At 54.1% G+C, this 22,239-nt stretch overlaps 9 protein-coding genes across 9 annotated transcripts; 3 read left to right on the top strand and 6 right to left on the bottom strand.

Moving 5' to 3' along the window:
• The first annotated feature begins 907 nt into the window (after positions 1-907).
• DL89DRAFT_269854 (YVTN repeat-like/Quino protein amine dehydrogenase) lies at positions 908-3,668 on the top strand. The gene is made up of 2 exons (XM_040888454.1): positions 908-2,615; positions 2,659-3,668. The coding sequence occupies exons 1-2, from the start codon at positions 949-951 to the stop codon at positions 3,620-3,622; spliced, it is 2,631 nt and encodes an 876-aa protein (XP_040740760.1). The 5' UTR covers positions 908-948; the 3' UTR covers positions 3,623-3,668.
• On the bottom strand, positions 3,658-4,648 carry DL89DRAFT_295173 (mitochondrial carrier; the record flags this gene model as incomplete). Its single annotated transcript, XM_040890608.1, has 2 exons — positions 3,658-3,858; positions 3,908-4,648. 2 exons carry the CDS (start codon positions 4,646-4,648, stop codon positions 3,658-3,660), a joined length of 942 nt encoding a protein of 313 aa, XP_040740759.1.
• A 904-nt stretch (positions 4,649-5,552) lies between these two features.
• On the bottom strand, positions 5,553-5,953 carry DL89DRAFT_269853 (translation protein SH3-like protein). Its single transcript, XM_040888453.1, has one exon. It carries the CDS (start codon positions 5,947-5,949, stop codon positions 5,770-5,772), a length of 180 nt encoding a protein of 59 aa, XP_040740758.1. The 5' UTR covers positions 5,950-5,953; the 3' UTR covers positions 5,553-5,769.
• A 1,073-nt stretch (positions 5,954-7,026) lies between these two features.
• On the top strand, positions 7,027-8,420 carry DL89DRAFT_279070 (40S ribosomal protein S9; the record flags this gene model as incomplete). The annotated part of the gene is made up of 2 exons (XM_040889545.1): positions 7,027-7,042; positions 7,751-8,420. The coding sequence occupies 2 exons, from the start codon at positions 7,027-7,029 to the stop codon at positions 8,299-8,301; spliced, it is 567 nt and encodes a 188-aa protein (XP_040740757.1). The 3' UTR covers positions 8,302-8,420.
• A 1,186-nt stretch (positions 8,421-9,606) lies between these two features.
• On the top strand, positions 9,607-10,850 carry DL89DRAFT_275775 (uncharacterized protein; the record flags this gene model as incomplete). The annotated part of the gene is made up of 3 exons (XM_040889354.1): positions 9,607-9,641; positions 9,732-9,803; positions 10,379-10,850. 3 exons carry the CDS (start codon positions 9,607-9,609, stop codon positions 10,848-10,850), a joined length of 579 nt encoding a protein of 192 aa, XP_040740756.1.
• A 493-nt stretch (positions 10,851-11,343) lies between these two features.
• Positions 11,344-13,504, bottom strand: DL89DRAFT_59871 (uncharacterized protein). Its single transcript, XM_040891854.1, has one exon. It carries the CDS (start codon positions 13,209-13,211, stop codon positions 11,385-11,387), a length of 1,827 nt encoding a protein of 608 aa, XP_040740755.1. The 5' UTR covers positions 13,212-13,504; the 3' UTR covers positions 11,344-11,384.
• A 147-nt stretch (positions 13,505-13,651) lies between these two features.
• On the bottom strand, positions 13,652-14,061 carry DL89DRAFT_269851 (uncharacterized protein; the record flags this gene model as incomplete). The annotated part of the gene is made up of 2 exons (XM_040888452.1): positions 13,999-14,061; positions 13,652-13,976 (listed from the first exon to the last, which is right to left on the bottom strand). Coding segments are annotated over exons 1-2 (368 nt in total), but the record flags the coding sequence as incomplete, so codon positions are not given.
• A 558-nt stretch (positions 14,062-14,619) lies between these two features.
• On the bottom strand, positions 14,620-16,100 carry DL89DRAFT_269850 (uncharacterized protein). The gene is made up of 2 exons (XM_040888451.1): positions 15,097-16,100; positions 14,620-15,059 (listed from the first exon to the last, which is right to left on the bottom strand). Exons 1-2 carry the CDS (start codon positions 16,027-16,029, stop codon positions 14,646-14,648), a joined length of 1,347 nt encoding a protein of 448 aa, XP_040740753.1. The 5' UTR covers positions 16,030-16,100; the 3' UTR covers positions 14,620-14,645.
• Positions 16,101-16,654: 554 nt separating this feature from the next.
• DL89DRAFT_286020 (uncharacterized protein) lies at positions 16,655-18,565 on the bottom strand. The gene has a single exon (XM_040889843.1). It carries the CDS (start codon positions 18,559-18,561, stop codon positions 16,987-16,989), a length of 1,575 nt encoding a protein of 524 aa, XP_040740752.1. The 5' UTR covers positions 18,562-18,565; the 3' UTR covers positions 16,655-16,986.
• Between the last annotated feature and the right edge of the window lie 3,674 nt (positions 18,566-22,239).

Here is a 22,239-nt window from a genome sequence, read left to right as displayed (position 1 = left end):
CATTCGCTTAGGTGACTGACAACGGTTCGGAATATCTCATGGTTGCTTAGCGCAGTATTTGGATTTTTTTACCCAAGATGCCGCTGATTGAGGAGGGAAACAATCGACTGTTGTCATCAGCATATCAATGGCATTATAAAGCGTTATGTAGTAGAGGAAGCTGGAAGGGAGTGGGGTGGATGGGGATGAGGTTATGCACAGCGCGTATAATAAAGAAGAGGGATTGATTGTGCCCAAGCGAATAAGGTTTTCTTGGAATCAATGGGCTTCACCAAGAAGCGCAATGTATTTAGCAAGCCATGGGGGTGAGAAGAATCCAGTGGGTTAAATACAGCAACAAAGGGCGGCTCAAGACCGATGGGACATGCGCGTGGACGTTGGGCTGGCTTGTTCCCATCGCCCGCTCTCCCACTGGCGAGTTGTTTTCGTTAGACATGACTGGGGCAAAGCGTTTGTTGCAGTCAATAGCTGGTAGCAGCCACACTGCAGGCATGCCATTGAATAGAGTTTGCAGCTCCAATCTTTATGATTCGACCAGACAGGGTAGAGCCCAAACAAATACACAACCATCTTGCCAGTTTAGCATGTGCCTTGTTCGGTGCATCCACACAAAATGGGAGAAAACTAGACTTTGTTTGTAAACGCAGATGCATTGGAGGCTCAACAGGCGAGCTACGTCATGCAGGCAAGCTAACAATGAGTGTATCGAGATGTTTTCAGAGATGCAGCTGAAAAGAATATACATCGGTTGGAGCAAAGGGGCCAGAAATCTCGATCGCAATTAGCCCAGAGGCAGATTCTCTGATCGTAATCACTCGAACAGGAAATCGGCGGATCACAGCTACACAATTTTCTTTTTTGACGCCTCAGGCGAAAATTTTCAACCGTTGGCTCTGCTCTATATATATTTCTCGCAATTTACACACTACACACACTGAACATTGAACAATGTCAGCGGAGAAAAGGACGCGCGTTGAGGAGTCGCGGAAAGCGGGCGGGAGCCGGCTGTTCTCGCCATACCGAGCGCTGGGCTACGTGACCAGCAATGTAGGGCACTCGATCCAGCACCTGGGCCAGACGGCGTTCATCACAACGGCGATCGGGCGGTCGTACCACGTGTACAACCTAGAGAAGCTGCGGCTGGCGTTTGTGGGCCCGCAGTTTGACAGCGACATTGTGTCGATTCTGTCGATCGGCGAGGAGACATTTGTGTCATCGGGCGGGCACGTGCATGTGTGTCGGCGCGGCAAGATCAGCGGGGAATTGGAGTATGTGGACCGCGGCGAGATCACGCACCTGATGGCGTTCGGCAGGCATATTCTGGGACTGAGCAGCGACAATGCGCTGGTGGTATGGGACAAGGACACGCACGAGGTGTTCACGGAGATCGAGTTTGAGCGGTCCGAGTTCCAGGTGACGGCGGTGGTGCATCCAAGCACGTATGTCAACAAAGTGGTGGTGGGCAGCGCGCAGGGGACACTGCAGGTGTGGAACATCCAGACGCGGCGGTGCCTGCATGAGGTCAAGTCGCTGGGCGCCGGCATCGGTTGCCTGGCGCAGGCGCCGGCCATAGATATTCTGGCGGTGGGACTGCTGGATGGACGCATCCAGCTGCACAATGTGCGCACGGACCGCAGTGTCATGCAGCTGGCGCAGGAGGGCCGGGTCACCGCGCTGTCGTTCCGCACCGACGACGTGCCGATGATGGCGTCGGCAAATGGTGACGGAGACGTGGCGCTGTGGGATCTGGACAGCAGGCGACTGGTGCATGTGATGCAGAACGCCCACGACGGACCTGTTCCATCGCTGGACTTTGTGGCCGGGCAGCCGCTGCTGGTGACGTCGAGCGGCGACAACTCAATCAAGCAGTGGCTGTTTGACGGGCAGGACGGGGTGCCGCGGCAGCTGCGGCAGCGGTCGGGGCATTTTGCGGCGCCCCATATGATCCGCTACTACGACCAGGAGGGCCGCTCGCTACTAAGTGCCGGGCGCGACCGCACGCTGCGGTTCTTCTCGGTGATCCGCGACGAGCAGAACACGGAGCTGTCGCAGGGATCGCTGGCGCGCGAGGCGCGGGCGCGCAAGGCCAGGATGAGCGAGCTGCGGTTCCCGGCTATCACGCAGTTTGCAGCGAGCCATGGGCGGGAGCGTGACTGGGACAATGTGCTGACGAGCCACCAGGGAGTCAAGGCGGCGTTCACGTGGTCGGTGGACCGCAAGGCGCTGGGCAAATTCACCATCGCCAGCGCCGACGACTCGGTGGTGCGTGCAGTGGCCGTCAGCAGCTGCGGTAACTTCGGTTTCCTGGGCCATGCATCCGGGCTTATCGAAATGGTCAACATGCAGTCGGGCTACGCGCGCCGCTCGTTCACTGGGCACAGCAAGGCAGTCACGGGCATTGCCTGCGATCCGTGCAACCAGCACGTGTTTTCGACGTCGCTTGACGGCTCGCTGCGCATGTGGGACTTTGGCACTGGCCAGGAGCTGTGGCGGCTCGATCTGCCGTCGGTGCCGACGCGCCTGGAGCTGCATGGTGAGTCGGGGCTGCTGGCGTGCGTGTGCGATGACGCGTGCGTGCGCGTGGTGGATGCCGAGTCCCAGCGCATTGTCAGGCGGTTTGCTGGGCACCGCAACCGCATCACGGATCTGGACGTTCAGCAGTGATGGGAGGTGGATTGTCACGTGCTCACTCGACTCCACCATCCGCACCTGGGACCTGCCCACCGGCCACATGGTTGACTGGTTCCGCGTCGCCAGCGTGCCGGTGTCGGTAGCGTTCTCGCCATCGGGCGACTTTCTGGCGTCAGCGCATATGGACAGCGTCGGTATCTTCCTGTGGGCCAACCGCACGCAGTTTGCCGACGTCACTTTGCGCCAGATTCGTCCCGACGAGGCCGACCAGGCCGCCATGGTGGCTATGCCGACGACCTCGGGGCTGGCCGACGACGAGTCCCCTGACGATTCTTTGGAGGTTTCGGCAGGCGTGTACTTGACGCCCGAGCAGTTGACTGACAATATGGTGACGCTGTCGAGCCAGCCCAAGGCCAAGTGGCAGACGCTATTGAATCTGGCCACAATCAAGAAGCGCAACCGCCCGACTGAGGCTCCCAAGCAGCCCGAGCAGGCGCCGTTCTTTTTGCCTACCGTCGAGGGCGTTGAGCACCGCTTCGACCTGGAGGCAGCAAATGATGCTGGGCAGGCCGAGCCGCAGTCGCGCACCGGTATCTCCACCGCCAATGTGCAGTCGAAGCTGGCCGTGGCATTGGCCCGGGCTGCCGAAACTGGCATCTATGCGCCGGTGTTTGATTACCTGAAGACGCTGAATCCGGCGGCGGCTGATCTGGAGATCCGCACGCTGCCGCTGGACGATGGACTGGTGGCTATCAAGACGTTCCTGCGCATGATGCAGGCTCAGTTGCAGTCCAAGCGCGACTTTGAGCTGGCGCAGGCGTACCTGCACGTGTTCCTGGGCGTCTTTGGCGATGTGCTCAAGGCCAATGCCAGCGAGGTCGCCGATGTGCTGGGAGACCTGCGCAGCGAGGGCAAGGCCCAGTGGGGAGCCGTCGACCAGCTGATCCGGTACTCTGCGTGCATGGTGGACTACATGCGCTCCGCAAAATAAACAGCAATCTCTTGACAAATCTATTAAAGAACATTTCAGGCTTTCCTGGGCCGGGTGCTGCCAAAGTAATGCACCACCAGCTCGTACGACAGGAACATGATGGCAGCATTGGGCACCGTCCGGAGCAAATGCGTGGTCAGCCCGCCGTAGAACCCGCGCATGCCCTCTTCGGCGAAAATAATGCGGGCCGAGTTGACCAAGCCCGTGTACTTGACTTTGCCCTGGGCGTCGGGCGGCTGCCGTAACCGCGTCCGCATAACCTCATGCGGATACGTACCCACCGACGCAACCTAGCTTGGCCGACGCCGCTGCGCCAAAGTACTCGAACCAGTCATACAGGGTCTTGGCGCCGCCGTTGGGCTTGCGGTCATTCAGGGTCTTCTTGATCTGCTCATACACCACCCACTGGATCGCCGACTCGGACACCCCCAGATACGCCGCGCTCGTGCCCTTGTACAAGCCCAGCCACCCCTCATTGCGCACTATGCCCAAAAAGCACTCCAGGCTGTTCTTGTACTGGCCCGGCTGCAGCTGCATGCGCGTCTTGACCATCCAGATCGGATTCGTCGCCGTCGTCGTCGCCACCCCGGCAATACAGGCTGCCGCCAAATGCACCAGGGCCGTCTCCTTCCCATTGTTGTATTGCGCCAAAATCCGCTTGCCGTTGCCGTAGGCGAAGAACTGGATTGCGCGCGCCGGGATTATGCCTGCCAATGCCGGTCCCAGCCCGGCAAACCACCCCTTGATGCCCTCGCGCACATACAGCTGCTTCAGAACCTGGCCCGTCTGCATGAATGGCTGCGCGAGCCGCCGGAGCACCGGCTGATTGTCGGCCGATCGCCGCACCCCCGATAGCTGCTGCCGTGTGCGCAGCACGTCCAGCGGCGATGTTATGATGGCGCCGGCCATCCCCCCCACTCCTCCGGCCACAAAGTGCAGCCAGGGCTCGACGTGCCGCTCCACTGCCACCGGCATATGCTTGTTTGGCGTCCGAGTCGCCGCTTGTTGTGTCACTGCCGCTGTCATTTCCAAAACCCCTGGCCGTTAGTATGTGGTAATATGCAGTATACAAAATAAAAATTAAACAGGCGAAAAGTGGAGACAGGAGACCGGCAGCAGCCGCCGCTCCGTTTTTCTCTCGCTATTAACCACCGCCTCGTTAATTATCGAGCACAAAATATCGCTCCCCTGCTGACCCTAATGATTGATCAGAAGTTCAAAACGGAAAATTTTTTGTGCTCTTTGACCACCCAACTGTTTTTGTTGTCTGAGGTGATGGGAGGCAGGGGAACCGCACTGATCAGTGTGGCAGTGCGGACAGTGCGAGCAGCGCCAGTTCTGAAGCGGTGCCAGTTCTGAAGCGGTGCCAGTTCTGAAGCGGTGCCAGATCTGAAGCGGTGCCAGATCGCTCAGCGACGACAGGACGGGCCTCGCAGCGAGTTCCTGGGAGATCTAACAGTTTTTTTGTTTGTGGACATGGATGTGAGAAGTCAAATCCCGGGTTTGTATTCCCTTGAAACACTGACAAAAGAAATATAAAGCTAGAGTCCGATTCCTCGATACACTTGCCCACAGAGAAGCGAGCAACGAAACAAAAACCAGAGAGCAAAGTCGCCGATCCGATCCGATCCAAAAACACACGCTTTAGATGAGGGCTACATGAGAACAGTGCTTCAGTTAGTAACGTACCACAGAGATCACGCACCGCCAACAATGCTCTCGTATATATATGGAACTTACTGTCGTAGGGGATGGCAGTCAGAGGTGGTCGGCTCGTTGTTCAGGGTCGAGACGTGGCGGGCCTCACGGGGCTGAGCGGGCTGGCGCTTGAGGTTGATCTTCTCGCCCTTAGCGACGGCGGCCTTCTTGGCGGCGGCGTTCTCCTTGACACGGCGCAGGAAGTCGTCACGGCACTTGGAGTGGTGGACGTGCTCAATGCGGATGTTGACACGCTTCTCCATGTAGCGGTTACCGACCTTCTTGTGGACAATAATACCGACGGCCGACTTGGTGACGTTGTACACGACACCGGTCTTACTACAGAATTCCATGCCATCGCGCACTGGTTAGCCCTCTGCCTGCTGATCCGCACTCACACACAACTGGCATATGCACATCGGCCTTTTGCTTTGCCTTTTTTCGATACGTTACCCGTGGTAGAACTTGTGGGGCATACCCTTCTGGACGGCACCGTTGCCCTTGATGTCAACGATATCGCCGACCTTGTAGACCTTCAGGTAGGTCGAAAGGTGGAGCGGACCATGCTCACGGAAGTTCCGCGAGAACATGTAGCGGGTACGAGCGCGATAACCGAACGAGTGAGGCATGGCTACAGGGTCGTTAGAATGTTGTGTTTAGCAGGGCATGTGCCGCGATCTAGGATAAACAGCTGCAGGTCCAGCTACGGCACGGAGTATATGCTTCTGCCTCAGACTGCTGCGTCTACTACATTTGCCCTTGACGAAGCCCTCGCTTCGCAGACGCACGGCAGCCAGTGGGGAGGGCTGTGCCTGCTGCTCTCACCCCCACCACCTCGTCGAATTGGGCGCTCTCAAATCAGAATCACTTTCAGCCAGACTGGCTGTCTTCTGTCGTGTGCCGCGCCCCACCCACTGTCGCCGTCCTGCGACTTTAGTCTCCCAGAAACAACCCGCCCGTTTGAAATCTGTTCGCCACAAACCCGCGGGTACGCGCCCAAGCCTGAGGCAGGTCGACAAAACACAGGAGCCTGGTCTTCCAGCCAGGCAGGGGCGGCAGTGGCCCACGCATAGCTTCAGAAAAATGCCTTCTTTACCTTCTTATGTTTCCTTAAATTTTGAAAAAAAGGTTCAACGGCTATGAGCACAGAGAAGTGGAAAAGGAGGTTCTTAACCGCCGGCTTGCGACGCTAAACTCTCTTAAGGGCGCCTGCCTCAGGCCCATGCTGGGGCTTGGGTGAGGAAAATTTTTAGCAACGCCCGCTGCGACTATTTTTTCCCCCACTGCAAGGCCGCCAGAGCCGCAAGAGAGGAAAAAACTTTGGCTTGGAGCCGAGTGGGCCGGGTGATCCCTACAGTTTCCGCAAAGGCTGTGGGCCAGGCCCCCCGGACACAATTCACGTGAAACACCAACTTTTCCCGTGACCGCCGGCGGCCAATGGGTCGTGCGCGGTGATCTTGATCTTAATCCTGTCCCTAAAGCTGCCGGGGACCAGCGCGAAAAAAGCTTGCCCGCGCTGAAAATTTCTGCTTGCACCCCTTCCCGCGGCCAGAGCGAGCGTGGGCCACGCCCGCAGAGCGCACCTCGCCGGGCCAAGGAGGCGTCCCTCAATAAAGGCGGGTATGCAGCAGCCCAAGTGCAAGTTTCACCCTCTTTTTTCTTTGCACGCCTGAGGATTATTTACTTTGGTACCGTAAACGTAGACCATGCCTCCCAGAAACTGTATTTCGACGGTGTTCTAGTATGTTCCCGCCTGTAACCTTTGCCTGTGAACTTGCCCTTGATACGAACCCACCACGAAAGAGATGCTCAGCAAGGCTCTCTGGACACGAACGAACCCTACGGGCACGTCCTTCTAGCACAAGGCTGCCCATGCTATGAGACTTTTAGGGAAGAAGCTAGGGCGTTTGCGCCAACTTTGCAACGGTTATCTTGGCCAAGAGGGGAGACGGGGTGGCCGCGACTTTGGAGCACACACGCGAGGGACTCACATACTGGATGGGCAGACGCACATGGAAGAGATAGCCACGGGCGTCTGACGGTGAGGGCATTGCCTGGCTGCTGTTGTCTGCACATCGCACTGGCCTGCTTGCTGTGGCTCCCGCAAGGGGAGGGCATGGGGGAGTGAGATATAGTATCGCTCGGCGGAGTGTCGCTGAGACAAGCGGAGCGATCTGTTCTTCTCTTCCTAGCCCTCTTCGTGCTGCGAGCAGCAGCTTGCGCCGTGCGTGAAGCAGTCGACGATCAAGGCAGGACTGGCAGCTCTCTCGGTCCCGTGCATTATGTGATCCCCGGCGTGCTCTAGCAGTGCGTGATGTAGTCGTGTGGCCGCTTCCTATCTCCTCTTTTCCTGGTGCCGTGCCGCAGTTGGCGTAGCCCGCAATAAGGCTCCTTCACCTCGCATCCCCCTTTTTCTTTTGCATACTGTAGACTCGAAGAACTACAAGGTTCCGCGCAACCCGTTCGAGAAGGAGCGTCTCGACCACGAGCTCAAGCTCTGCGGTGAGTACGGTCTCCGCAACAAGCGCGAGATCTGGCGTGTTGCCTACACCCTGTCGAACATCCGTCGTGCCGCCCGTGAGCTGCTCAAGCTGGACAGCAAGGACCCGCGTCGTCTGTTCGAGGGTAACGCCCTCATCCGCCGCCTGATCCGCATCGGTGTGCTGGACGAGTCCAAGGCCAAGCTCGATTACGTCCTGTCGCTCAAGGTCGAGGACTTCCTGGAGCGCCGCCTCCAGACCCAGGTCTTCAAGCTCGGTCTGGCCAAGTCGATCCACCACGCCCGTGTCCTGATCCGTCAGCGCCACATCCGCGTCGGCAAGCAGGTCGTCAACGTCCCGTCGTTCGTCGTCCGCCTCGACTCGCAGAAGCACATCGACTTCGCCCTGAACTCGCCGTTCGGTGGTGGCCGCCCCGGCCGTCTTGCCCGCAAGCGCGCAAAGTCTGCCGCTGCTGGTGGCGAGGAGGAGGACGAGGAGTAAATGCTCCCAGCCCCGCACTCGTAGCTTCAACACACGGTCCACCGGTCTTTTTTGTTGGCTCATCTCTACCGATTTGCCTGTCAAATTAAATACGCTGTTGTATGTGATGTTTACGCTTCTGGTTTCTGGCATATGAAAAGAGCAGCTGTGTGTTGCAAATCGTACATGGGGCGCTGGGTTTCTACCACCAGCGTCTGTGCCATATGTGACTTGCCGTCGCCCCCGAGCGGTCCCAGTGTTCGGTGGCGGGCGGGGCCTGTGCCGGCTAGCAATGGCATGCGTCCTGGCCGTCTGCCGCAGCGAGGTTAGTCGCAAGAGCCAGCCTGTGGGCCGCTCTCGCTCGGCTGCTGGTCAAATCGCCATGCAAGCGCTCCACATGGGCTCCAAGCGATGGACATTTCATATCCGACATCGCTCAAAATGGACGCTTGGATCAACAATGGCAGAGCTGGCAATGAAGAGTGCCAGGCCACGCTCTCAGCGCTTTTATAGGGCCGCCATGCCTATAGCCCCAAACGCAAAAAAAAGGAAAAAACACGAGCCAGCCTGGCAGCGAGGTTTCAGCAGATTGTTTTTTTTTTTTTTTTTCAGTTCACTTGCCAGGCTTGTATTTTTTCGGTCTTCTTTTCCACATTTTGTTACACCTTTTTTCCCAGTCATCTTTGCGAGGTTCTATTCTTTTTCCATCCCACCAAAGAGGTTAGTTGCAAGCTTTCGCCGTGAGGAGGAGGGGGCGGTGCGAATTCCCGAGACGCGTCTGCTGAATCTCGAGCGAGGCGGGGAGAGGACGTCCACATTTGCCCAGCCCTCTGGGAGCACACGGAACAGCCGGCGCTGCTTTTCTGTATACTCGCCTCCTATATTCGCAATTCGCCTTTGCAGCAAGTCCCGAAACGGGTTTACTTGCCGAAAAACACAAACCTCCCGGACGCAGGAGGAATTTCAACCTTGTTTGCCCTCATCTTGTTACCAGCACACAAATTCCTCACCCAGACATTTTGCTGAAAAAGGGCGTCTTCCCTGTCGGAGCAGTATTACCTCTGCCCTCCCTCTACTCCGTTCATACTTTTTTGTGCATATACAGTCGCAGCCTCTAGTACGTCCCCCTCCTGCCAATTCGCACTCGTTTCTGCTCCGTGTGCTGGGGCTGTTGAATTTCGAGCAGCTGCTCATCTGGCACGCCGCGCGTTCAGCATAGCCCGTGTTTACTAAACGCTCCCATGTTTGTTAACTGGTGTAGGCTCTTTTGTCGTTAAACTCCTCCTCCTTTTCTCTTGGACAACAAAAAAAAACGTAGCTCACGAAATGCAGGCCATTAAATGCGTGGTTGTCGGTGACGGGTAAGACTCTAGGGCGACAGTTTCAGAGATGTAGCGCGATACGTACTTGCTAACATGCCATGCTACTACATTCCTTGTGCCCATGTATAGTGCTGTTGGAAAGACCTGTCTTTTGATCAGCTACACCACCAATGCGTTCCCTGGCGAATACATCCCGACAGTGTAAGTGCACCCCCGCCCTGGCTCATCCTGTTTGTTTTTTTTTGCAACGGTTTTTACTATCAGGCTCCTTTTGGGCGGCTGACAAGACGGGTGTGTGGATTTGCGCCAATCAACAACACACATACTTCGCGCTTTCCTCTCCTCCCGTTCATTTCTGCTCCTCCCTTCCCCATCTCCTGCAATGCACGTCCAGCGCGCATCCCAACCTAGAAAAGCAAAACATTGGTGTTTACCGGGTTTGCCATCGCTATCCAATTCTGGCCATTTTTGTGGTAGTGCTGGGTATATGCGATGCAAGATGCTCGAGGTGTGATATCTGGTGTCTGATACCCAATACCTGATGTCTGATACCTGGTGTCTGGGGTCTGATGTCTGATGCAAAAGAGGGGGCTCCACCATGGAACCGTGTCGTTATCAGACGCGCCCTGGTCAGCTACCGGCTCCGGTGTGTTTGTGTGTGCTCGCGCCACTCGGGCCATCATTGTCCGTAGGAGGGGTTTCCTGCTTCGTGCAGATTTCTACAATCGCCCACATATTAATGCTCTTGTCTGCGCTGCCGTTGCCGCTCTTGATAGATTCGATAACTACTCGGCTAACGTCATGGTCGACGGCAAGCCCATCAACCTGGGTCTGTGGGATACGGCCGGCCAGGAGGATTACGATCGTCTGCGCCCACTGTCGTACCCGCAAACCGACGTATTCCTTGTGTGCTTCTCGCTGGTGAGCCCGCCGTCGTTTGAGAACGTGCGGACAAAGTGGTACCCGGAGGTCAGCCATCACGCGCCCAACATCCCGTGCATCCTGGTGGGCACGAAGCTGGATCTGCGCGAGGACCGCGACACGATCGAGAAGCTCAAGGAGAAGCGGATGGCCCCGATCACGTACCCGCAGGGCCTGCAGATGGCAAAGGAGATCCGCGCTGTGCGCTACCTCGAGTGCTCGGCTCTGACGCAGAAGGGCCTGAAGAACGTCTTCGACGAGGCCATCCGCGCCGTCCTCGTGCCGGCCCAGCCCGCAAAGAAGGCGAAGAAGTGCCTGATCCTCTAAGTTTACAATACATGGGTACAGACATCTCCGCTTCGTTTCTTTCTCTTTGCTTTGTTTTCCATACCGTTTCGTTTTCTTTTTACCCTCTCCTTTCTTCCTATCTATTCCCTCTATTTTTACCCCTTTCGCATTTTATTAACCACAGGGTGGAGCCTTTTTTCTTTTGTCATTATTAGTGTTCTGGAAGGGCCTGACTCGATCTTTTTTATGAAGGGGGCGAGGTAATGTAATAGAAGCCGTGTTCACGCACATCGACATGTCATGTATATGATCACGTTACATATTGCGCTCCCTCGCCACCACGCCGCTGCCAGCACCCTGTGGGAAGCTCATAAATTGCTCCCTAGCCTTAAAAATAGCACCTTATAGCCTTTCCTCGTTTCTTCACCGCATGCCTTATCTCTTCCCTGCTTATTTTGCCACTCCCTCTGGCCCATTTGAAGCCCAGACGACAGCGACGACGGTAGCTCCTATACCTGTTTCTCTCTAAATTCAATACGACCTTTATTCTACAAAAGCGAATACGCGAGAGCCTCATGCACAGTGTTTGAAGAAGCGGAACATGGATGCAGTCTTCGTAATGTACTTGCGCAGCACATGGCTGAGCAGCTGATCGGCGTCTTCCCGCGCGCCTGGGAAGTCGTGCACCACGCCACGCCACACACACTGGTGCAGCAGACGGGCCAGATCAGCACCCTTTATGACCCGGAACACCTTCGGCAGGTGCTGCATATCCTGCCACCTGCTATCACTGGCATACGCACGCACGACTGCGTCCACAAACGTGCATGTGAATTCAAGGTCGCGTGGCCGTCTAGTGGCAGGTACTCCCAGCGTGCCGTTCCACAGCACGGCCAAGGCAATCAGCAGTGCGCTGGCAATGCGCTTCGCAGCCAGGGCCCCTGCCGGCGCATCGCGCAACATTGCCAGGATCGTCCAGTTGAGGTTGGCGTTGTTGCGGCAGTCCAACAGCAGCTCCATTTCTACCGCCCGCAGCTGAAGTTTGCCGCCCTGTAGCCGCCCGTCCAGCAGCATAGGCGGCGCACTTGGAATGCTTTCAACGTAAAACTCCTCGATCAGCTGTGCCAGCAATGCCATGCCCGAGGGTGATGACTGCGCAACCGAGAGCAGTGTGAGCACCAATAGAGGCTGTCCGCCAGTATTTCCATTGGCAGCCGCGGGCTTGACAAATTTCCAGGCGTCGGATGCCCGGTCGTGGTTGAGGGCAATCCCGCTGCGGGGGTACTTGGGTGCCGGACGCACAGAGTTCTGCCACAGCATGCGCTCGCCAAGCTCCAGTGCCTGCTCGCCATCGGTACCTCTGCTCGACACGGCAGCACCCTCCAAGAGCTTCTCGAGCTCATCTATCGCATCATGGCAGTTCTCTTGGCCATCGCTGCTGTCAGTGTCGGACGCCTCCAGCAGACCCTGCGTGATCTTTTCTAGCACCACGCGCTCCAGCCCGCGGTCCCCCTTGATTAGACATATGGTTAGCATGACTAGGTTTCGAACCAGGCCCAGGTCGTCTTGCTTCTGCGTCCTTTGCAGCTTGGCGAGCTGGTCCAGCGCGCGCTCGGCCAGTACCAGCTGATCTGCAACCCTTAGCGCTCCTGAGACTGCCATATGTGCCATGGCGCGCACGAGGGCCCGCCTGGCACACATGTGCTGCTTCTTTACATCCTCAGGCACATCCGATGTTGTCAGTTCATTATCGCTGTGCGCTGCTGTGGCCACCGGTTCGCGGAAACATGCAGTCCATAGTGCCTGCCAGTGCACGCCCAGACAGCTGCACAGGTCGCTGATAATCGGACGCACTGATGCCAAGTCTTCAACTGTAGCAGGGCTCCTGGCAAACATATATTGATGTTCGGCCGCCGTCGCCATCAGATCGACAATGCGCACGACGCGCTGCGAGATCAGGACGTCTTTAGCCAACTGCTCTTCAAACATGCTCAAGAGATGGGTCAGGACGACTCCTCGGTGCATCTCGTTGATGGCCAGCAATGAGCGGTAGTATGCCCGGACACACATCGGATTAACGCGCTTCCTGTCAGTATGCAGGTGCAGCCGGTCGGTAAGGACCCCCACCAGCTTCCTGACCAACGCCAAGGTATCGAGCCGCGAACAGAACACTTCGACCAGCATTGGTGCAGTCTCGCACATCATCTCCAACAGCCGATTCGAGCATGCGCTGTTCTGGCCAGTTGCCTGGCCAATTTCCGATGTGGCCGATATCAGGCGCTTGAAGTGCTGCTCGACCTCAGAGTGCGTGAACGGCGTGATTGTCAACGAGCCCTTGGCCACAATACGCCCGTTCTTCTGCACCAGGTCTAGCAAGCCGTTGGGGATCGGCTGCGGCATGTTCTTTACGATCTTTGGCAACTGGCTGAGTACGATCAGCTCTTGCTCGCGCAGCAGCAGCCGTGCCAACGTTTCATGGCACTTGCCAATAAATGCCAGCAGTTCGGAGTGGCCGATTGCCTGATTCGTCTGCGCTGCTCACTAGGGTGCCAACAAACGACAGGACGCCCAGGACCCGGCCGTAGTCCATGTGCTGCGTTCCGGTCGCCTTCTTGTCGCGAGGTAGATCGCCAAAAAGCATCTCCACTGAATCGACAAGCGGGCGCATTGCCGTGCCGTCCTCAACAAAGGCGGGGAACCGCGAAAACTGGTTCTGCATCTCAAAGTTCACCATGTGGGTGAGCCACTGCCTGTCTATTCCAGTCGTCTCCTGGAGCTCGTGATCGAGCAGAACGGGCCTCTGGCCCTGGTGCGACTGCATCATATAGAATAGAATGAACCGGCGTGGGTCATCTTCAGGTATAGCCAATACGTTGTCGCTGGATATTACATCGCGATACACGCCCAGGATGTGTCCCAGCGCCCGTGAATTCTCTGATGGGAACTGCGTCGCCAAGTCGCGAATGGCCTTGGCCAAGGCTTCCAGCTCAGCTGACGACAGCGCCGGCTTTGGTATCTGCGAGATCGCAAACAGATACAGGCATCTTGGAAACGACTGCCGGTGCAGCATGCCATACATCTTCATGATCCATCCAATAGCGCGCGTATCCTTGTTCGCCGATAGCACGACCTCTACCAGCGCCGTCTCGGCAGCCTCCTCGCCCACTACAGCAAACCGACTTTCGACCGGCCAGCACCAAGACCTGCATCACCAGCCGCACGCTAGGCATGGTCGACATGTCCTCCAGTCTGCACGACCCAGCCTTCATGTCTGTGATTGACACTCCCACAGACAGAACAGTAACAGCCCACTTCACGACATCGCCTGTGTAATCGTCGTTGCTGGTATATAATACCTGCCGCAGGGAACGCACTTCTGTCAGTGTCTCGTGCGGGATCTCGGGCAGCGGCGCCATGCGCTGTCGCTTAGGGTTGAACTTTTTGCCACCGCGTCCCGGCACCTCTTGCCGCCGTTCCTCCCACGAATTTATGTCGGTCATTATCTGCGACTTTAGAATTGACGACAGTGCCTCCTAGGCGCACAGCCAGAGAGGGCGCCTCGCTGTTTGCACTCGCGTCCATGTTATGTCGTGTTCAAATGGTGATGGAAGCGTGCGATGAGCCTAGGCGGTAGTTTACAAAATGAGAAAAGGCTAAAAATGCAGTGAAAGGCAAAAAAAGAGCGAGTGCGGTGTCGTCGTCGACAGGCAGGGGCATTTTAGAGCCCAACAGCCACTGATCTGATCGGTGATCGGTGCCAGGTGGAGCAGAGTCGGCGCGTCTCAGTCTATCTGACAGCATAGTCTGTAGAATGCTGGTAAGATGTGTGTTTATTTATGACTTTGGCTCCGTGATAAAGTTAGTCAGCGCGTCTTCTTGCTGGCGAACGCTGTCGTAGGTCGGTGGAATATCCATGATGGTGCTGGCACCTCCCAAGTCCAGCGCAATAGACCGGATGTTGTTGTGCTCGTTTGAGGGATCCCATGCAACCGTGTTGTGGTGCTTCTTCCAGCGCTTGTAGGCGTAGAACATCAGCGCAACGCCAACCAATGTGGCCAGGGGCACACTGACTCCAATAGCGATTATCTGGTTTTTGGATGGCGAACTAGAAGAGTGGCTGGCCGCGGGTGTATCGGTTGTACCTGTTGAATCGGTTGAATCGGCTGAATCAGTTGACGTCGGTTTAGATGGCCCCGCAAAGCTGTTTCCGCCAGTCCCTATTTGAGAGGGGAGGAGCCCCGCTGAGTTCTTTTCATCAGCCGAGGTGGTAGTTGGTATTAGGCACCGTCATCCAGGCTTCGACCGAGGCATCACGCGCAAACAGATTGCCGCCATACACCTTAACGCCATCCGCTTTGGGATTCTTTGGCTCCTTCATGGCGTATGTTATGTTAGTGCTCATGGTGTTGGTTCCATTGTTGGAGAACGCACTAATGCCGTCGGGTACGATCTGCTGTGCCCAGTTCAAGAAGTTTGCCAGGATAGTGTAGTAGTGGAACTGCCGTGTGCTCCCGCACATTTTGTCGTTGTAGGTCACCGAGTGGCTGTATAGCGCCGTGGCCACCATATCGGTTTTAATCAGCCCGTATACAATGCTGTATGGCACAGCGCATATGTCCTTGATAGGTGGCGTCATCGTCTTGTTGTTGCACAAAAAGTCCTTCTTGTTAGCAGCATACAGCGTGTCTGCCTTTGTGCAGCCCTCACTAATGACTATATCCCTAATGGAGTCTGGTGTGTTCCAGGTCTGAGTAGTTACATTGCTGAGCGAGCGTCGTGCATACAGGTAGTCGGTGTTTTCTCCCGGAAAAGCATCGATGTAGCTCACCCACAGCTTGTTCGACTGGAGGTTGAACAAAACAACAGCAACGTTATTCGCGTACGACGGCGGTTCGAACTGGGGGTGGACTGTGATTCCCTTCACAGGGAATACACCAGGAGTTGGCATACCGCCAGAGTCCAGCATGACTGAGTATCGGGTGATGTTTTTGGCGTTGAAGTTTTTGTCGATGTCGATGCATGAGCCTGCGACCAGTCCAGCGCGGTTGGAGATAAGGGCGATTTCGCAGGACGTCTGCTCTCCGTCTTTTAACAGAACCGCGCCATGAAAGTCGTTTAACCTTTCTCTCATGCGCGCATTTGCCATTGGCAAGTCGGCATCTGCGGCACAGAAGCCAGCCAGTATCGACGCCAGCAAGCATAATTGTGCAGTCTTCATGGTGAAGGTGTCTAATTATATGAAAAACAAGTTTCCGAAGGGGTGGAGGAGAAATAACTAGGGAACTAAAGTAGGCCAAACCAGCAAGATAGTCCGCTGGTTCTGTGAAGCACAACTATATAAACTAGGGAGTTTACCCAGCTCCCTTGTCCCTATTCCGTGCTGTTGAAGCTGGCTGGATCCTTAAATTGGAAGGGCGCCAATATTCCATGCAAATCAGCTGCCTGCATATCATGGGCAACTATCGTTGCAGTCAAGTAGTGTGGTAAAAGGAGGATGGCATCGTGGCCTTTCGCCATCATGCATGGTGATATGCAATCGAGCAGATGAATGTCCACCGATACTAAAAATACTCAACGCGACTATCCCCCAACCACCAAACCACCATGCTTTGGTGCCATGCGGGTACCTGCACCTCATTTGTTTTTTGTTTTCCCTTTTCTAGGGCTAATCGAAAAGAACGAGTTCCGGCGATAGCGGAGAAAGCAACGATCCCGAGATCCATGCATATAGACCCCCACTATTCGATATGGTCGCTTTAGCGTGACAATGCATATAAAATCTGCCACACTAGTAGTGTCAGCTTGCCACACAGGGTTTGTGCTGTTGGCAGAACTGGTCAGACATTAGGTACAGGCAGTTCTAAAGCTAATCTACCACTCACAATTTATTGTTGACTACCCACTGGGTGAAAAGGAAAACGCTGCCGATATAATACACAGTATGGCGCCATGCCAAATACTCTGGATCAAGTGCCTTGGGAATCTCGTAGAGGCAGGCCAGTATGACCACAGTGAGCTCGATCGTGCGAAGGAAGTGGTAGGGAATTGACGCGTGCACTGTTGATTTGCGGGTGAATATCAAGATGAGAGTCGGAATGAAGATGACATAGAGGTATAGGTGAATAAATTGCTGCGTGTAGCCGCATAGTGATCGTATGAACGTGGGGATATACCACTATTTACCCTCCACAAGCTCTGGGACTGCAAAGTCGAAATGCGAGCTAGTATTACGGGCATAATCCACGACAGATGGCACGGCAATTACTAGGGGAAATACCTTTAATCCCAGGGGCAATGCTTTGAAGCAAGCGATTACCGCTTCGTTCTCCCCGGTTTCCTCGGTTTCCCTTGTTTCCGCTGTTTCCGCTGTTTCCTCTGTTTCCTCGTACTTCTGCTTCTCCATAGTAGGAAGAAGCAGCGTACTACCTCGATTCCCCGTGCTTTTGTTGGTTGCCTGAGAGCCAGCAAGACACCGTATGACACTAGCAACCTGTCTCTGAGGCAAGGCCACAAGGATGAATCTGATGAACCACCAGCCGGTGTAGCCGCCGAGAACAGCACTATACAACCCCGTGTTGTCTGTCCCAAAGACAAACTTATCAACCAAAGGCGACCATAGATGCTCAATGAAAAGGTACATCCTTAAGATGGGGCTGGCCCTTTTGCTGCTTGAGCAGGCTGATGTGAAATAGAGCCGGGCGATGTAGAGCTGCCGAAGGAGCCACAGGGAGAGGAGGGCGGGGTAAAGTGCAAGGAATATCGCTGTCGAGACCGCTGACTTGACCGTTGGCGAGCTGTAGTTAAAGTGCGGTATGAAGGGACGGCCCCAGTTCGTTGTCAGAATTGCGAGTACCTTGTAATTCCCGGTTTTGGGGATCGGCCCAGGGTTGAACCTTGAGCTTGTGCTTACGCCGCGTATTGTCATATAGATATCTACAGATGCACTGAATTCCTTGTATCCCTTCTCTGTGCCCTCATCTTTGGTTATAGGGAATACCTTGTAGGACAACTTAGGACCATTGCTCTGCGCAATAGACGGCAGGTACATGTTCATAGAACCAGTGCTGCCAGTTGTACTGTTAGACTTAAGCAAAGGACCGTGGACGGTAGTGGATCTGCGGTTGTGGTTTCGCGAATCATCATATGTATATACGTTGTCCTCAAGATGGATATCCCATATTGCCCGAGTATAAACCATCAGTCCTAACTGAGAGGTGCAGCGGCGCCTACTACCAGCCCCTTTCAGATTCTCCTCATCACAAGTGGTGTCCCATCTAGTGTATGCAAACTGGTTCTTACTAACACGTAGCTGGGGATCGCTGATGTTTGGGTACGGTGTGAACTGGCCAGCTTTCTGTATAAAAACACAGATGAATTTATCATCTGTATCAGCCAGATTCAGAGTCAGGTGCTTCTCGAAAAATGGGTACCGATTCACCAGGCTCTGCGGCTCAACGTGCCAGACCTCGGTGGCATTCTGGAAGAACGTTTCGGGCCGACTCGAATCGTACGATTTGTTGTTGATATATACTTTGGCCTCATAATGAAATGGTTCCTTCCACGCGGGCCAAACAAGGTCAGCAGTTTCGTTGGCTGACGGAATAAGCTTAAGGGAGGCGACACTTGCAGGGGGAAGCACGAGAACTAAAAACGTTTGGATGCTCATTAACAGGGACTGAAGAAGCAGCCACCCAGCAAACGCAAGCACAACTAGCTGCACAAGTTTTGCAGCAGAGAGAATAACATTCATGTCCAGGAGCAATATGGAAAGTGATTGAAAAAAGATATGAGGAGAAGAGGTGGTCCTTGCTTGTCACCAACATTGGACATGTTGAAGATATTTGTCAGCTGCGGTACCGCAGCTTTGTTCGGCTGATCTACATGCATAGGTGACATATTTTTGGTGATTTCCTGCACTAGAAGTCGCTCGTTAATTAAAAGTAATCATGCTGATTTTCAGTTTTTGTTTGCTTCCGACACTGAGATGTACTGTGTGGTGTTCACATAAACGTAGCTTTGGACCGTGTTTGGAGGCGTGTCTTACAATTACACGCTAATTTTAGTGCTGTAGGTATCCTAGCAAGCTTCAAATTGCGATAGGCATACATGTATTAGGTTGAAAGCAGACACCACCTGATATTGCTACTAGGGAGCAAGAGTTGTGACTATTGGCACTTTTCGGTCTAGCTTCCAGCAGTTTAAAAGGATTTGTCTTTAACCACAGCATTACTGATAAGGTTTATATTGTCGGGCGATACCGTTCCTATTTCCGACACTGTGTGGCAATATCTTTTCTTTATCTTTACCTATATACAAGATTTTATAGTCTAAAAAGTGTCCGACCGTCCGCTAGAAATTATATAATTGGTTAAAAAAAAATAAAATAAAACTTTTAAGCTTCAACACGAGTTTGGGTGACTTACTCTATAAACTCCTTTTTGATCTTGTGCGGCATCTGACCTCATCGGTGAAACCAGGGTGACGAGTTGTTATTGTAGTGGTCACAGGTCTCCACTAGATATCTCCATTGGTTCAGCACAAGAGCTGCTCTCATTGTCGGTCGGCCTGATAACTTCCATGGCATCATCATGGTGGTCATCACCGGCTGCGCAACACTCTTAGGATATTTGTTTATGAGCACATTGAACAAGGCCATATAACTCTTCTAGCGGTCATGCAATATTTGTGGATTTATTTTATAAACTAATTTGTCTTATGAACATGTGTGAGCGGTAGTATTTGGGCCACAATAGACACAGTCTGTATAGACTGATTCAAGGGACTGTATCAGTGCTAAGGGCCCCAAGAACCATGCAAGCCAGATCATTTTTAATAAAAAGTTCTTAATGCTATGCATACGCAATAAAGCAAAACTGAACAGCATCATTTCTCTTCTTACTTTGCCTATTGAATTTCTCAAATGAACATTACCCGCAGCACTACTGCCATAAAGACATCACTTGGTGGTATTGGCTTCCGTGATTCTATGTTGCCCCGCCTAGAGCAATTTGTACACAGCGTCAATATCATCAAAGAGCATACATACATGCTTGCACGATGGATACTACTCCATCAGCTAGCTTACGATGATGCCTTTGACCCAGCAACATTTGTGAAAAAGGGTTTTTTTGTTTTATTTATTTATTCATTTATCGCAACCTGAAGGCGAAGACTGTCATATCTGCCGAGGATTTCGTCAACCGGAAGGACAAGTCAGAACTGTTAAGCGCAGATTTCGGTGATGTAGTTAGATACCATATTTATGATTATCTATTGCATAATGGCGATATCGAGCTACATGGTGTACGCGAAATGAATCAAGTAGCGACATACGTGGATACCGAGCTGATGACAGCATACAAGAACAACATTGTGTTGCACTATGGCACTTGCCTACAGCGGATTCTGGCCAAATTGATTGATATTCGCAACCGCAAAAACACACTGCACAGTACAATGGGCAATGTGTCCAAGGCTGAGTTCAATAATGCATGCCAAGTGTGTATTTATACACCTGCACAGAAGCTCCGCCAGGCAGTTGCCTCTAGGCACCCTGATCTCAGTGTGCTCACCCCACCGATGCTTGCAATCTACAACAAGCTGGCACCAGTCCTTAGTGCCTATGATGCCAAGTACAGATTCGCCAAAGACAGCCGATACTATGGTGCCAAGGTAAATCCACTTAAGCATCTGCGTGCATACATTCGCCTATGCCAGCTTATCGAGAATGAGCAGCTTGGCAAGTCTCCCCTCAATGCTTGCCTCTGCGGACATCATGGATCCCAGGCCATGTGCGCTTAGACAAGCAAATAATCAAGCAGGTGTTTGTTTCGAAAACACGTGAGGAGGTTACCAAGATCAACGCAGCAAAGAGGGCAGCAACAGAGGCAAGGAAAGCAGCAGAAAAGGGCGAAAAATTGGCCAAGAAGGCTGCACGCGAAGCAGCGAAGATGCCATCAGATGAAACAGAGGCCACTGCAGCAACTGCAGCAGTAGCGGCTGATTCGCTTGCTGCTGCATCGGCGGCAGCAGCAGACACTGTTGCAGCACTTAACAATGCATATGCACCAGCACCCCCAGTCTGTGCACACGACCCGGTCCAAGGGATCACACAACCTGTGTGGGATGTGTGGGGCTGGGTCGCAGATCTAACATCAAAGCCATTTAAGGTGCATGGTGACAGAAAATTCCACGGAATGGCGACAACAGATGATGTAACGATATGCATTCTGTTACAAGACAAGGTACCTAAGGCTGATGGTGCAGGAGGCAATGCTGTGGGAGGCAATACTATAGCTGACTGTCGCTATATCCACCAGATCCCACAGCCAGAGCTGCAGAATCTGAAAGGCCGCTGTGTATTCATCGATCCAGGTCGGGGCGATTTGCTATACATGATGCACGAAAATAGCAGCAATGGGAAAGAGGGTGAGAGAATGCTCTACCGCTACACACGGCAGCAGCGCAATAAGGAGCTCAAGCTGCGTCACTATGACAGGATTCGTCGGGCTACAAAGGATCAAGTCCCAGAAGATGCTGTCCGCAGAGCAGAGGCAGAGCTTTCCAAGCACTGCTGCCGGACCCTTAGCCCAGCAAAATTCCGTGCCTACGTTGCTGCCCGTGCATCTGTGCGGTGTGTCCTAGCACCGTTTTATGCCAGCACGATGACAGCGCGAAGGTTACCAGAGCAGCAGCCCACTGAGTCAAACAAGCAGCACCAAAGGCGCTGGAAGGCCCATCCAGGTGTCAGTACCAGTCCCAAGGTGTGCCCGCTTCACCGCAAGCTGCGCCTTGATTCATTCATGAACCAGGCCCGTGCAGACCACAGGCTTGCCGCGAAACTCCGGAGCAAGTTCGGTCCAGATCCAGTGCTGGTCATGGGCAATTGGAGTGCGCCGATGGCCCGACACCATGCGCCGATTCGTGGCAAGGGATGGCGCGACAAGTTCAAGCATCATGGCTTTGAAGTCTATCTGATCGACGAATTCCGGACATCGTCGATGTGCCCGTTCTGCTGCGAAAAGTCACTGCAGACATTCCGGCATGTTCCCAATCCGCGGCCCTACCAGAGATCGAAGAACCCAACTGTGAAGTGCCATGGCCTTCTCCGCTGTACAAGCGAGTCATGTAAGCGGGCCATGGCACAATACAGGCGAGCCTATTCGTCTCAGCTCTTGAACCGCGACCTCGCAGCAGTTCTAAACTTCAGGCTCATTTTCTAGTCACTCTGTGATTCAGGCAGTATTCCTGAACGGTTCCATCGCTTTACGGCCATTGTTGCCAATGCTTCTGGCACCACCCTGGCAACAAAGAGGTCGCGCAAGAGGCGTGCAGCAGCAGGCGATTCTGTTGCCAGTAGCAGCGAGCCAGCGCTGAAGCGCCTGCGCTGAGCAGGCCACCAAGATGGGAGATGTCCATGACTGCCATT

Source organism: Linderina pennispora (assembly GCF_002104995.1).
Source record: "Linderina pennispora strain ATCC 12442 chromosome Unknown DL89scaffold_14, whole genome shotgun sequence".
Taxonomy (NCBI): Eukaryota; Fungi; Kickxellomycota; class Kickxellomycetes; order Kickxellales; family Kickxellaceae; genus Linderina; species Linderina pennispora.
The sequence above is the reverse complement of the archived record's forward strand: the minus strand, read 5'-3'. Positions and strand labels throughout refer to the sequence as shown.